This window comes from Xyrauchen texanus, chromosome 3 (assembly GCF_025860055.1).
Source record: "Xyrauchen texanus isolate HMW12.3.18 chromosome 3, RBS_HiC_50CHRs, whole genome shotgun sequence".
NCBI classification, from domain to species: Eukaryota; Metazoa; Chordata; class Actinopteri; order Cypriniformes; family Catostomidae; genus Xyrauchen; species Xyrauchen texanus.
In genome coordinates, this window is record NC_068278.1 from 37,306,243 (window position 1) to 37,321,687 (window position 15,445).

General features: G+C 35.4%; 1 protein-coding gene across 1 annotated transcript; it reads right to left on the reverse strand.

The window, feature by feature from the left end:
* Window positions 1-1,190: 1,190 nt before the first annotated feature.
* Window positions 1,191-15,151, reverse strand: LOC127622506 (unconventional myosin-Ih-like). Its single transcript, XM_052096611.1, has 31 exons — window positions 14,993-15,151; window positions 14,205-14,320; window positions 13,829-14,027; window positions 12,706-12,786; window positions 12,450-12,629; window positions 12,212-12,310; window positions 11,899-12,012; window positions 11,613-11,684; window positions 11,105-11,224; window positions 10,924-10,991; window positions 10,152-10,257; window positions 9,728-9,808; window positions 9,549-9,640; window positions 9,118-9,212; window positions 8,983-9,029; window positions 8,804-8,884; window positions 8,449-8,554; window positions 8,234-8,351; window positions 7,706-7,819; window positions 7,533-7,609; window positions 6,736-6,804; window positions 6,568-6,652; window positions 5,670-5,832; window positions 5,463-5,546; window positions 4,744-4,837; window positions 4,077-4,132; window positions 3,591-3,726; window positions 2,095-2,165; window positions 1,821-1,918; window positions 1,413-1,512; window positions 1,191-1,260 (listed from the first exon to the last, which is right to left on the reverse strand). The coding sequence occupies exons 1-31, from the start codon at window positions 15,116-15,118 to the stop codon at window positions 1,234-1,236; spliced, it is 3,075 nt and encodes a 1,024-aa protein (XP_051952571.1). The 5' UTR covers window positions 15,119-15,151; the 3' UTR covers window positions 1,191-1,233.
* Window positions 15,152-15,445: the final 294 nt, after the last annotated feature.

Consider the following 15,445-nt stretch of genomic DNA (forward strand, 5'->3'; position numbering starts at 1 on the left):
AATGGTTTGCTTTTTAATCTTTATAGAATGTAATAATGCATTTTCATGTTAATAAATGTTATTATAAATGGTTTATCTATGGTTTACAGTGAATAAATTATGTGGGTTATTTTCTGAAATATCGGCAAAACAAGCCTGTTTGATTATGTCGCACAAGTAACAGTTGATGAATACACATCCTCACATGTTTAACATGCTTCTAAAGCCTAAGAATTTAGGTTCTTGGAAATAAAAACTACCATCAGACATACAGTCTGTGTCTTAACTGCATAAATTATCAACCCACATATAATAAATAATAGTTTACTTTAGTATTCCATATCAAAATTAATAACAGCTGTTTCGATTGAACAATATTATTTACTGCATTCAAAATAAATGCAAAGACATAATTTTCACTGTATGATATTATTTTGATTCACTTATCCTTTCACAAACACTAGTCCATGTGCTGTGGTGGTGGAGATGGGATCTGTTCCTCCTGTTATATCTTATATGGTGGAACTGATCATATAAGATCATTGTTAGATCATATTTGACCTCATATCTGTCAAAGTGACAGCACTTTGGAAATTAAAAACAGAGTTTCGTGATTTCTTCGTAAAAAAAACGTAATATCCATCAACAGCTGGGGCGGGTCAATTGTGTCTAAAGCAGAAGCAATAACATAAATTGTGCTTCTTTGCCTCATATTACGCTAAAACATAACATTTTCCAGTCTTTTATAGCTAATGTGCATGCGAGCGAGTTGATATGCAGGTGATGTCCATATCTAAAATGTGATTGGCTCTTTTACCTGCAAGACTTCCTTCCTTCATCTGTTGACCGTTGGGTGATAGATCTTGGTTTAGATTAATTTAAATAGAAGTGGCCTATCTCTGCTAAATAGTCTCTGGAAATGGCATACTTGAGCTTTAAATCAAAATATAAAAAAAAACAGCAAATACGTCATGTACAGAATAGTCAAAGAAATACACAATTTAATTCATTACACACTATACAAATAAAAAAGCTGTTTTAATACCCCAGTTGGACTTGGTTCCCATTCTTCTTGATGAATACATTACAGTTATATTTCATGATCTGTTTTAATGAAATTGTAGTACTCAGTGTAGTTCCCTCTTGGGTATCATAAAAATTTGTCATTTGTGTAGCTCCATCTAAACTTGAATGAAGTGCATTAAATGAGCCATTGTTGAGAAGGTTAGTGAGATTCAACCCTTAATTCAAAGGTCATCGAGATTTTGTCCGTGCAGATTCCTGTAAAAAATTGTAAATTATTTTTTTCTTTTTTTATTACATATCAATGTAATTATTGATGTTTATTCACATATTATAGGAATGCATTTCATTTCTAATCTATTTATATATATTTTTTTATTATTATTATGTATTGCATTAGGTTGACCCACCACCATCAAGTGTCCGTTCTTGGCTCTGTAGACCATGTATTCACTGCTGCTCTTAAAATCAACAAAACCCTCTTTTCCTGGCTGGATGTCAAACCTCACACTACAAAATGACAACAATTCATAAAAACGTTAATCTTGTTTAACACAATCAACAAACTCCATATAAGCTGTGTATTGTGAAAGCTGTTTTGAGCCTTCTTTAGTATAACGTCCTCTATGGCCTCACAATGCTGATCTTGTAATACATTTCTGAGAAACTAAATCCTAAAAATTCAATGTGACCTGAAGACCTTGATTAGCAGGTTCAGAATTTGTATTTGTAAGAGATGGATCTAAACAGCAGGAAAGTATGTCCATAGGAGCAGGACTGAGAATCCATAAGATAGATAATGTGAAAGAATATCTCACCTCCCTTGGACAACTTTAACAAGACTGTGGTTTTTTGTCACAACACACATATTGGTCAATGCCTCAAAAAGGTAGTTGCACTGCAGGACCAGATCCCCCTAAAAATAGAAAAAGCAGCACAATCAAATATGTACTGTACATGCAACAAGAAATTTTATTTGTAAGAATATTAGTCTTTATATTTGTGTATGTATATGTAATGGTTGTAATTTAATTTGATGTAATTTACAAACTGACTTCAAACAAATTCTCCCAGACAAATATGTTCACATACTTTTTGCTTTGTGTCATCACATGTGACATGGAGTATCAGGAAGTTGTCACTTAAATTGCTGACAGACACCCCTGTTAAAACCAAACATTGCTTATTAATACTTATGCAAACAAATTTATACAGTTGTATGGTCATGTAAATGTATATATGATTGGGTAATTTGGGGCAAGTTTGTTACAAGAAAAATAAAAATGTTCACCACTTACAATAAAAATTCTATGATAATCTTTAGTAGTTTTGCTTATATACTTAAAATTAGCTTTTTTCCTGATGACCACCCCTGGAGTTGTGAGTTGGAATCCAGGGTGTGCTGAGTGACTCCAGCCAGGACTCCTAAGCAAACAAATTTGCCCGGTTGCTAGGGAGGGTAGAGTCACATGGGGAAACATTCTCGTGGTTGCGATTAGTGGTTCTCGCTCTCATTAGGGCACATGGTAAGTTGTGCGTGGATCGCGGAGAGTAGCATGAGCCTCCACATGCAGAGTCTCTGCAGTGTCATGCACAATGAGCCACGTGATAAGATTGACTCTCTCAGAAGTGGAGGCAACTGAGACTTGTCCTCCACCACCCGAATTGAGGTGAATAACCGCGCCACCACGAGGGCCTACTAAGTAGTGGGAATTGGGCATTCCAAATTGGGAGAAAAGGAGATGAAAATAAATAAATAAACAAATTTAGCTTTTTTGGCTGAACTTAATTTAGTTGTGGACATTAGTTCAAAATGTTTGAAATTAGTTTTATTAACTTAATATAACTATGTAACTACACTTTGTGTAGAAAGAATCTAGTTGAATTTGGTAAACAAAAAACAATGTCAATGTAATGTTTTTATTTCTTTATGTCCTAATTAGTGAAAGTGAATGTTAGCATGCTAAATACATGACGGTTGGACATACTACAGAGTGTACATCAGCACCTATGCTATGGTATGCAGATCAAGTCTAAATTAAGCCAGCAATTAATGTGTGACATCTCAAGATGCACACTTTACCACAATGGTAACTCCCAAAACCCCAACATAACAGAAACTTTTCCAAATCTCAACATAACAAGACACTAAAAGATTGAACACAAATAAATATATATTCATCTTGCATAAAAACACATAAAATAACATTTAATTGGAAGATTTAATCTCCCTATTGTGTCCAATGCAAAGCATGCTGGGAAATGGAAATCCCCTGCCCAGTTTCATCAATGCTACATTAATATTACCCACAAAAAGTATTCATGTAGTCCCAACTCATATGGATTTAGTAAAGTTCCATTTTACAAATTTAAATAGATAGAATGCAATTAAATCAAGTTGTGACAAAATTGTGCTGCTTTAGTTCATTTTTGCTGCTGAACAAGCAGCAGAAATCCAGAATGTATTCAACATTTCAACATATAAGTAAGCAAGCACAAAAAAATTAATGAATATATAATTTTAATCTGAATTCTTAAAGGATGGCACATTTCAGAGAGCTTTTGATTATTTAGCATTTTAGTATCACCTTTTAGTGAGCTGTAATTCACCCTCTGTTTGATTTTGGCTTCCTCCACCAGATACGCAGCAGCTTGAGTGAAGATCAGCTGTCTGAAGCGTGGCCGAAAGCCATTTCTGTCATACTTAATCACTGGAACACTGTACTGTACAGCGGGAGATATCGCAATAAGTTTCCCATGTCCATGATTTAAACATCAATCCGACTCAAAAATTGGAAATAGTTCAATTTGAATTTTGAGTAGTACATTTGCTGAAAAGTTGCAAATAGAGCAACGACCGAAATAAGATCCAACAATTGAACAAGTATGAGAAATATGTTATATAGAAGTGATAGAAATATGTTCCTTCATCAGAGGTCAAATACATTAACTGTATTTACCCTGGGGTGATGTTCCAAATGGCTGTTAAATATCAATGGGAATAAAAAAAACGTTCAAGCTGTTTAATCTCTTTTAATCTTTAAGGAGATTGAATTGCTCTTAGTATTACATGCCTTAATGCCCTCAGTACAAATCAGCTGCAAGACTTTGATGTTTATGTCCTGTTCACCTGGAAAAACAAAACAAAACCAATAAACACAAAATTTATTAAGTGCAATAATGTTTACAGTATAATGTTAATAAACAATTGCCTAAAATGTGCATTTATAAAAAACTTAAGGAATATTCCAGGTTCAATACAAGTTAAGCACATTCTTCATCATCCGCGGCACAATACCGATTAGCAAAAAAAATATATTTAGACCCTCCCCCTCCCTTTTTTTTTCTTCAAAAAAAGCAAAAACCTGAGTTCCACTGAGGCACTAACAATGGAATTAAATGGGGCCAATCTGTAAACATTAAAATACTCCCTGTTTCAAAATTATAGCCATAAAACATAAACAATATGCGTGTAAACATGATTTTAGTGTGATAAAATCACTTACTAACCTTTTCTGTGTAAAGTTACAATCAATTTTACAACTTCGTTGCTATCACAATGTCAACAAACCCTAAAACCCTAAAATAACTGTCAAATTTAAACAAATTTGCAGCTTGAGTTTTGATCAACATTATGCCACAAATGCTGTCGATTTAGCTTAACTTTTATTGAACCTTTAAGAAAAATCTTTACAGTTTGAAGAACAGAGGTAGTTTCATCTTAAACACATGAGCTCTTACTTATCCTGGTGTCAGCAAAGGGTTGGCATACGCTCTGAAGGTAGTTCTCTTTTCTGCCTTTGAATAGGTCACTAGTCAATGCTTTGATTTGCAGCTAAAAAAAGAAATGAAATGGAATGCACCTCAGAACTAAAAGAGTTTGCAGCCAGAATATAATGTATGAAAATACACTCACTGAGCACTTTATTAGGAACACCTGAATATCCCAATCATGTGGCAGCAGTGCAGTGCATAAAATCTTTCAGATATGGGGCAGGAGCTTCAGTTAATGTTCACATCAACCATCAGAAAGGGGAAAAATGTGATCTCAGTGATTTTCACCATGGCATGATTGTGGGTTGGTTTGTGTATTTCTGTAACTGCTGATCTCCTGGGATATTCACACACAACTCTATAGAGTTTACTCAGAATGGTGCCAAAAACAAAAAAACATCCAGTCAACAGCAGACGGAAAGGCCTTGTTGATGAGAGAGGTCAACAGAGAATGGCCAGACTGGGTCGAGCTGACAGAATGGCTATTATAAGATAACCACTCTGTACAATTGTTGTGAGCAGAATTACATCTAAGAATACACAACACGTCGAACCTTGAGGCCAATGCATGGGCTACAACAGCAGAAGACCACATCAGCCACTTTATTAGAACCATTGTGTTCCTAATAAAGTGCTCAGCGAGTGTAAGTGTTTAGAGTACTGACAGTTGGAAATGACAGTAGTACCTGTGCCTTCCGCTGTGCACTGATCCCTCGAACATACTTTCTTACGAGGAGACGTGTATGCAACTTACGCAATAGCACTGAGGCCTATAAAATATACAACAACATTAACATTCAAACAGTTAAATCAAATTAATCTTATAAAAACATATGAATGCGTTACATAGAACTGTGTTTTAATGGTAACACATCTGATAATGCATGGACTACCTCATGCATTATGGGTGGAGGACTCAGCCAGCTGGTTTTGTCTAATACCGATTTTGGCAGATTATCTTTGAGTCGAGTAAGGTAGCTCTGTCGGACAAAGGCCAGATATTCAGAGTTGTCCATGCTCACGGGCTGATTCCTGTTCATGAAGCCCTTAATAAACCTGCAAGTATGGAAAACAATTGCTCTTGCATTTAAAAACCAAGTAAAAAGTTTAAATTATATTAAAAATGTAAATATATACATATTGATGATATAGTCTAATGTATTTGTATAAAATAATTTTAACACATCATCAAACATGACTTAATATCATATGCAATTCATGTATAATTCAAATAAGTAAATAATTGAGAGCAAATATATATATATATATATATATATATATATATATATATATATATATATATATATATATATATATATATATATATATATATATAGAGGATGTCTTCAAAATAATGAAATATATAATTGGTTTAATTTATCTTTAATTTGCACCTGGACACAGTTTTTCTTGGTTGTTGGCATATTGGATGTTCCAAGCTTCTTGGAATTGCTTCTGTCTCTTTATGTATTCTCAAACTGACACAATGTTTAGTGTGGGGGCTTTCAGGGAGACATGACATCTGTTGCAGGGCTCCCTGTTCTTCTATTCTAATCTTTCTATTTGCAAAATTAATGTTTGTGAATCTAACATTTGTATTTCCTATTGACATTCTAAAGCTGAAGATATGAATAACCATCTTAAGACAAATGCTTTTGTGGAACATCTTATGTACCTAAGAATTTTGCACAGTTCTGTATGTATGTATAACTTTTCAGATCTTTTCTGTGTCTGTAAAAACAGCTTCCCTACATCTTTTTATTCATGTTTGTGTCATGTGTTTTTTTTTACTTCTTGATAACTTTAACAGCCCAGGCTCTTCTTTCCCTCTCTTTTCTGGCTTGAAGTCCCCGCCAACATGTCTCAATCTTGGTAGCTGTTAAAAATAAACAAAGACTGATGTTGTGTTAAAGGTTTTCCTCAATAATTCTAATGTCCTAAGCTAGAAAGGTTTTATACCTGCTTCTTTTTGCTTCAGATAGTCTCCTTTCACCTTATAGCCTTTGTAATTTGCCTGAATTCTTGTAGCTGTAACAGAATAATTTTTTGATAAAAGGAATTGCAGAGATATGGAGGCACAGCCTACCAGTACAATTTAAGCTATAGGCTATAGCAACCACATTTTCACATACAGTCAGTTATACAATAGAGTGGCAAACAATGGCATATTGAAAAGTCAAAACTGGCATTGCAAGACACATTTCTACTCCAAAAGATCCTTCAGGAGATTCCAACATTCTTTAGTCAGATGTTAAACAGAACTCACATTGAAATTGGAAAGAGTAAGTTGACTTTTCTTTAGCAAAGAACAAATGCTGATCGAAATTCAAAACAATGCCTTCAGTGGCCAAAGTGTAAATGTTATTGGGCGTATGGGCAGTGGCATGCGTAAGCTCAATTTTGTGGGTAAAATACAGTTGTTTTCAGCAGGACAGGCTGTAATACAGTGAAAATATGCATATTTTATGAACTGTACCCCCAACCACACCCCAAACCTTAACCTAACCATTAGTATAGTATAAAATATAATGTTAGGGTGGAAAATGCAGCAGCCGAATTTGCGCTTGTCTTCAACATATTTTACGAACTTGGGTGTCCCACGCTGCTGATGCAACATGCATCCAGTCGCTCCACTAAAGTAACTGATGCAAACATGTCTGATGGGAGATGGCGTTTTTCAGTGGAACTTCTGGAAACAACATGCCGACTTAACATGTAATTATATTGTAACATTATCAACTCGGTCACAGCCTTACCCAGTTCATGTTTGCAGACTTCAAATGCATCCTCAGTGGCAAAAAGAGTCCTGGGATGACGAATGAAGATTTTGGTCCTTAAAAAATGAGGGGGGGAAAGAAAAAATGCTGATCTCTTCTGGTACTGTAAAACAGCATATGGTATCAAAGCAGTAGGCCTATATAGTTTGTACCTTCCCATCTTGAACTCATCTGGTTTATAGCCAAGATGTTTGATGAGTCGCTGCACTCCCTCTTCTGGTGTTCCCTTCCAGTGTGGCCATGTGTCCGGACATAGAGCCTTATATCTGCAAAAACATGGACATTTGTCGAGTGTTTGTCCACAGGTAAAAAGTGAGAATGAATGCCTGATACAATAGATGAGTTTTAGTTAAAAGTGTTTGAGCCCACATTGGTATTAACCAGTATAATGAAGTCATTAAGATCAACACAGCCAATGATATCATTAACTTTAAGGTTTTATAACAGCAACAACTCCACAAGTTCAGCCTGAAATACATTTTTACTCGAAATAAAACTTAAATTGTTGTTGTTCTCCATCTGGATCGCTAGTTTCGGTTAGTTTTACATTGCGTCTCAAGACCACTTTCACCGGGTCTTTAATAGGCAAAAATCATGTGACATAACTACTGTGCATATGGTAAGCATTCCTATTCGCAACTGATTTGATTTTTTGTGGAACACAAGACCATCACAAACACCTTTTCAGGAAGACTTCGTATCTTCTCCTGTAAGCAAACCCAGCACGTCGGACTCTCAGGTGCTCCATTAACCCTAGGTACTTGACTTGATGTCTCACCATGACATCATCGAAGCGACCTGAGGTAAGGTGAGTGAGAGAGAGGTCACTAGCACTGTCTTGTAAAACATTCATCAGACAAAACCACTAACCAGAGGTGTGAAGTGAAAGGCTCACCTGGCTGCTTGCAATGATTGGGTTTCAGGCACCTTATGTACCATGGCTCCTTGGACTTGAGGATTTCGGTGAGGCCTGCAAGGCTGCTTTTAAACTGGGTGGCCACCTGTAAACAAAAGCCTGGTCAAAATGTCTCATGTCACTGCATGAAGTCCACGATTTCTGTAATGTCTGTATGTTCAATTGCTGGAATAGTTTGAATGAAGTTAAAGAAACAATGTCATCAATCAAATTTTTGAAAAACGTATTGACAGTAACAGGTGGCTCTCTGGTTTTCAATTAGAACTACTCAAACAGCCTGCAGATCTGTAGATCAAGTTGATATGAATAGTAATTTTAATGTCTTATACAGTACCGTCTCAGGTCTTTTCTTGCCATCAGGTTCTATAGCAGGAAAGCAATGCTGGATAATAGTGTTCTTAGACTGCCTCATAACCTTCAACCGTAACAAATATTGTTTACAATTATGTCTTTTGTCTCAGTCCAGGGAATGGCAAAAAAGTATTCATGCTGTGGTGAGACGTTAGTACTTGCCTCTTTAATGTTTCTGTACAGCAGATCATTATTTTTGTCAAGAAATCCTAATGTGAGTTAAACATACAGGACAAGATAAGAATTTTTTTGAAGCCTTATTATTTATCATAAAACTGTTAGTAATGACTATCTTACCAATTACAGAGTAAGTGACCTCTCCGGCATAGTGTTGGAGACGAAAGTCCCCTCGCTCCAGGGTCTTACGTGTTTTCTGGTCAGCCAATTTGTGCCTGCAGGATTAGAAATACACTGAATGTTATTAATAAAATAAATACAATGCCTTTCAAAATAATTCCTGCCCTTTACTACATCTTTCTTTCTTTCTTTCTATCTGCATTACAAATTCTAGTTTGCCATAGCATTTTAATTATATTTTGTATTGTAGGGAATATAATATCTGTGTAAAAGTAAAGTAAAATGTATTCGTAATATACAAAATGAATATTATTTTGGAAGTTTTAATTTAATCATAAAATTAATTGAATCAATTAAGTACTGTAATAGCATTTATATAATGGAATTAAGTAATTTTATAGGGCAATTAAAACGTTGTTCTTGTTACTCACGTGACAAAATGGGGGTGACCGCACATCTTCTCCTCCAATTTTTCCAGGAATGTGAAATCTGTGGCCTCTCCAGGACGCAGGCATTCTTCATCCTTTAAATGTGGAATTTATGTCATAAATTTTTTTTTTTTAATTAACTAGATTCTTAACCTTAATGTGTATGTCAGTCTGCCCCTCACAAGTATTGATATGATGCCTCTGTGCTTCTCCTCCACCAGGTCACAGATGATCTTGTTGTTGAAGTATGGCACCGCCTCCCACTGAAATTATTCAACATGGAAAATTAACATCAATGAAAATAGGGAAAACCAACAGATGAGATCTTATGTGTTACCAGGTTATGAAGCAATATTTTTAGCAATAGTCAAGAGAGGTAAAGAATATAATATTACACAATGTCGCCAGTGAAAATACTCCATGGAGACAATATACAGTACATGTACATAAAGGTTTGATTATTTAAGAAATATTTTAAGACAAGACAAATCCCAGTAGACTAGATTCAGACTGCTATGATATGCACTTCAAAACAAGATGAATAATTCAAACAAATTCTGTATATTGCATTAGGGTTAGGGTTATGATTGCATTGATTTTATTCACCTCAATTCCCTCCATCTCATACTCCTCCTGCTCTGATTTGAGGGTGAGCTGGATGAAAAGCTGCTGAAGCTTTTCATTGCAGTAGTTTATGCAGAACTGTTCAAAACTGTGGAGAAAGTACCATTAACTACGAAATCATACACATGATAAACATCTATCTATCTATCTATCTATCTATCTATCTATCTATCTATCTATCTATCTATCTATCTATCTATCTATCTATCTATCTATCTATCTATCTATCTATCGATCTGTTTATCTGTCTGTCTGTCTGTCTGTCTGTCTGTCTGTCTATCTATCGATCTATCGATCTATCGATCTGTTTATCTGTCTGTCTGTCTGTCTGTCTGTCTGTCTGTCTGTCTATCTATCTATCTATCGATCGATCTGTTTATCTGTCTGTCTGTCTGTCTATCTATCTATCTATCGATCGATCTGTTTATCTGTCTGTCTGTCTGTCTATCTATCTATCTATCTATCTATCTATCTGTCTGTCTGTCTGTCTGTCTGTTTATATCTATCTAGAAATGTATTAGCAATCAAACAAATGCAGTCAATGAAGTGTGTTTCTAAATCATTTAGCTGGCCCATTTATTTAAGATGTGTCTAGAGGGCTTGTTCTAACACAGTAGTGTTAAAACAGTGACTAATTGGTTTTGAGAACTAATTAGCCCCCTTTTTAAGTTTTTTCCTGGGAATTTTGTGAAGAAAACCTACAATTAAATAAATGAATGCAGATCAAACTATGTGTGTAATGCTTCAGTGTCACCTGTTCACATCAAACACTTCAAATCCGTAGATGTCAAGCAGTCCAGTCACTGTCTTTCTGGTTGAATCCTGCATTGATAGTTTTAATAGATTGATAAAATACTTATCCGTTGAATAATTTATGTATTTTTATAAACCACTATAAAAAGCAGAATTGGTAAATTCCCTGTTACCATGCATACCTTGTTTACCAGTGATTCATTAATCTTATTAACAAGCCATGTGAATGTGCGGCCATAGATGGCTTTGGCTAGTGCATCCCTGGCATATTTTGCATGTTCAACAGTGAAGGGGCTTAGAACCTGAAAATTGAGACATTTTATTGAGATATTACTAAATATTCCAACTCTGAAAGAATAATTTTATTAACGATTTTCCTTACTCATTCCTTTACCACTTAATACTAATTGTCCAAAACAAATGTGTTTAGCAATAATGAACCAGAAATGCATGTAACAGAAAGGAAACAATACGTAACAATAACAGTAGATAAAACATATATTCTTTTTTAATAACTACACTGTAATTAAGCAATAGCAATAGGTAATTTATACATCAAGTATTCTTATATAAATGAATACACTAGTATTTGGACCATGGTAAATGTTGTATTTATTATACACTTTAAAGTTTCTGTCTAAAATGTAAATACTAGTAAACAAGAAAACTGAAAGTAATATTAAGCCTCACCTCCTCTGCTTTGGCTTCAATCTTCCTGTGAGTTAAACCCATCTGTAACATGTTTGAAGGGATACCCAATAACTGAGAAGAAAGAAAGAAAGAAAGAAAGAAAGAAAGAAAGAAAGAAAGAAAGAAAGAAAGAAAGAAAGATGGATGGATGGATGGATGGATGGATAGATAAGGCAAGACAAGACAAGACAAGAAAAAAAGAAGACATGGGTATAGTGACAAACAACACTTAAACTTATTTTGTAGAATTGTTCTAAAACTTTAGAGAAGTGACACTGAAACCTACCTTTGACAACCAGTGTATTTCCACACTGCTGTTTATTGTGGCATAACCCATGGTATTGGCCTCAAAATGAACATTGCCAAGATGAAGCACACTGGCAATGATCGCAAACAAATTCTGTAAAAGGACCCAATAAAGGATCACAAGGATTAAATAATGACTTCTATTTATTTGTTCTTTCTAAAACTATGTCTCTGTGTTTTTGACTAAAAAACAAAAAAAGTGGCTATCTTGCCACTTTTGAACTTGAACACTTGTTCAAGTGGACATAGTTTTGGATTCAGTAGGACCTATTCAACCACTTGGTATGACTTACCTCTATATCCTTCTCACTAAATTCAGTGATGGTAAGAGCTTTTTGTACTGTTTTCCAATCACTCTTGTCATTGATGGAACTCACTTTGGCACATTCACCCTGTTCAGAAATTAGATATTGAACAACAGCATTAAGATATAAAAGTATATAATACCATGCCATTGCACATATCCATAATATGTCTTTTTTCCTTTTGTGAAATGCAATAGGCCTATAAAGTAATTTTTACATTTCTTACCTGAATAAGATAGCGGTAATTTAGACAGTTTCTCTCCAAACCAAGCCAGCGAAGAAGCTCATTGTCCCCTCCCTCAACCAATTGATAAAAGATGTGGAAGTTTCTCTCCCCATGATTTTGGTGGACCACTCTTGACTTCTCAAGTAGATAGCTTAAAATGTGTCCACCAACAGCAGCTCCCTGAAAGAAAATGCAATTGTTTACATGTAAAAAGAAAGCTGTCAATATGTCTACATCTGTCTTAATCTGGCTTTACCTGATGATCAAACTGTATGTCCATATATTTTCCAAAACGACTTGAGTTGTCATTTTTCAGGGTTTTTGCATTTCCAAAAGCCTGAAGAAATAGAAGGCTAAGCATTATTATTTTTATTATTGTTCATCATGCTGTGCTACTTCCCAATGCTTTCAACTGTCAATTTAAAGGGATTGTTCAACCAAAAATGAAAATGATCTCATCTGTTATTCACTTTCACGTCATTCCAGATGTGTATGAATTTCTTTCTTCTGCAGGACACGAATTAAGATTTTTAGAAGATTATGTGATGTGCACAGACCTTAGCAGGGGCAGGGGTGAAAGGACATGGACAAAGTGTGAATTGAAATCTGCCCTCAAAAGTTGTGTGTGTGTGTGTGTGTGTGTGTGTGTGTGTGTGTGTGTGTGTGTGTGTGTGTGTGTGTGTGTGTGTGTGTGTGTGTTTGCGGCAATATTTGTAGAGCTATCCGCTTACAGCTCTGTAGCCCCTGTTCTGTGCACGTCCGTGATGTTAGCTCTGTAGGTCCATTCAAAGTAAGTGAAGGGTGACCAGAACTTTGAAGCTCCAAAAATCACATAAAGGTAGCTTTCAGAATGTGAAAGTGAACATTTGTTGTAAAAAATACCTTACATTTTAATCTGTTTCTCACCCACACCTATTACTGTATATCACTTCTAAAGATATGGATTTAACCACTGGAGTCATATATATTATTCTGCCTTTATGTGATATGTGGTGATCTGGTCACTATTCACTTGCATTATATGGAACAAAAATGCTGAAATATTCTACCAAAAAATTTCTTTTGTGTTCAGCAGAAGAAAGAAAGTCATACACATCTGGGATGGCATGAGGGTGAGTAAATGATGAGAGAATTGTCATTTTTGAGTGAACTATGTTTAAGCAGAATGATAGTGAGTGACAACCTCAAAAAACATTTACTTTCACTGTATGGATTAAAAAAAATAGCTTCATCAACATTTTTCATAATTGATCCTCATTTGTTTAATGGAAGAAAGGGTACATGGTTTGAAATAATATTAGGGTGGTAAATGATGACAGGATTTTCATTTTTGGGTGAACTATCCCTTTAAAAATTGTGCAGCTTTTTCTAATTCTGACCTCCAGAACCGGATTGGAAAGAAGGAGACGATCTCTCACATTGTCCAATTGTCTAGTGCTGAGGCAGCTCACTGCATAGAACTGCAGTACTTTCTTAGAGGCCTCAGTCTTGCCTGCACCACTTTCACCAGAGATGAGGATGAAGTGGTTGGTTGTTTCACTAATCATGGTCCGGTAAACATTGTCAGCAAGTGCATAGCTGAGAGGTCCAAAAAAATAAAAAATAAACATTTATCATAATATAAATTAGATGTACATTTAAAACAAACGCTGTGTCCATATCTTAATGATCTTTTAAATTAAAGCACAAATAAGAAAAAGAAGGAAGTCACTACTTAGAATAAACAGTACATGGCATTTCCCTGTGCAAACTTACATATGAGGAGGCAGCTCAAAAAAGTTGACTCCCATGTAAATGTCCATTTGTTTCTTGGTATAGATACCCAACTCTTTATATGGATTAACTGATACCAGTAGGGTGCCAATGTAGGTCTAATGGAAAGCAGAAAAATAATTACATACACAATTAAAAATGTAAACAACTCATTCACCTTTTGTGTTCCAAGGAAGAAAGAAAATCATACAGGTTTGAACAAAATGAGGGCAAGGAAATGATGACAGAATTATAATTTTTGGGTGAACTATCCATTTACATTTATGCATTTGGCAGACGCTTTTATCCAAAGCAACTTACAGTACACTTATTACAGGGACGATCCCCCCGGAGCAACCTGAAGTTAAGTGCCTTGCTCAAGGACACAATGGTGGTGGCTGTGGGGTTCGAACTAGCAACCTCGCTGATTAACAGACTTGTGCTTTAGCCACTACGCCACCACCACTCAATAAGTCTCAGCAGTTTTTGAGCTCTCTCTCTCTTTGAAATGTGCCCTTAATTACTTCAAACAGACTGAACTAGGCCTATATTCCTCACTGCTGAATCATCAGCAAAGTTTCCAGTCCCTATGACAAGTCGATTGAAATGTATAGAGAACATTTTCACATAGTGCCTGTGTTCACTGACCTGTGTTCATCATGAGAGTGCACATTATTCTCTTCTCCATCTCATTAATGAAAATAACACTGATACTGGATATTACATTGCCAGCACATCAAGCCTTTATAAAGAGTCTTTTAAAAGGTCATACGAGTGGGTGAAGGACTCACATATATGAGGTTCTCATTGAAGCGTTTCCTGAGGTTGTCCATGAACGCTGTCTCGCTGGTGTAGGCATCCAACAGCACAAAGTCCTGAATGCCCACCCGGTCCCGGGCTGTGAGAGAGCCTTCCATCTCCTGAAGGATCCGCTTGCAACGTTCCTCTAAACTCTGTTAATCATAGAAATGAAAAATAAAGGTATATGAGTTTATCAGCAATGTGTTTATTTGATTTGAGAAAAAAAAAAAAGGAAAATGGGAAATTTACAGTTTTCTCATATACACACTAGTATGTTCTTCTCTCGAGGAGCAGATTAAGCCTCATGAAAAAAAAACTTTTTAGCTTTATACACCTCATAGCTTAAGGATTGTTCCTTTTTAAAACTAAGGAATTAATTACTACAGTATTTTCATTTTGAAGTGCATCTACATTTAAAAATTTAAAGATTAAAGTTCACTGTA

Excerpts from the sequence above, each read along its gene's own strand:
- LOC127622506 (XM_052096611.1), bottom strand. The coding sequence starts at position 15,118 with ATGGAAGGCTCTCTCACAGCCCGGGACCGGGTGGGCATTCAGGACTTT. Across the intron at positions 12,787-13,828 it reads TTTCCAATCCGGTTCTGGAG|GCTTTTGGAAATGCAAAAAC; the intron begins GTCAGAATTAGA and ends CTATTTCTTCAG. Across the intron at positions 9,809-10,151 it reads ATGAGATGGAGGGAATTGAG|TGGGAGGCGGTGCCATACTT; the intron begins GTGAATAAAATC and ends GAATAATTTCAG.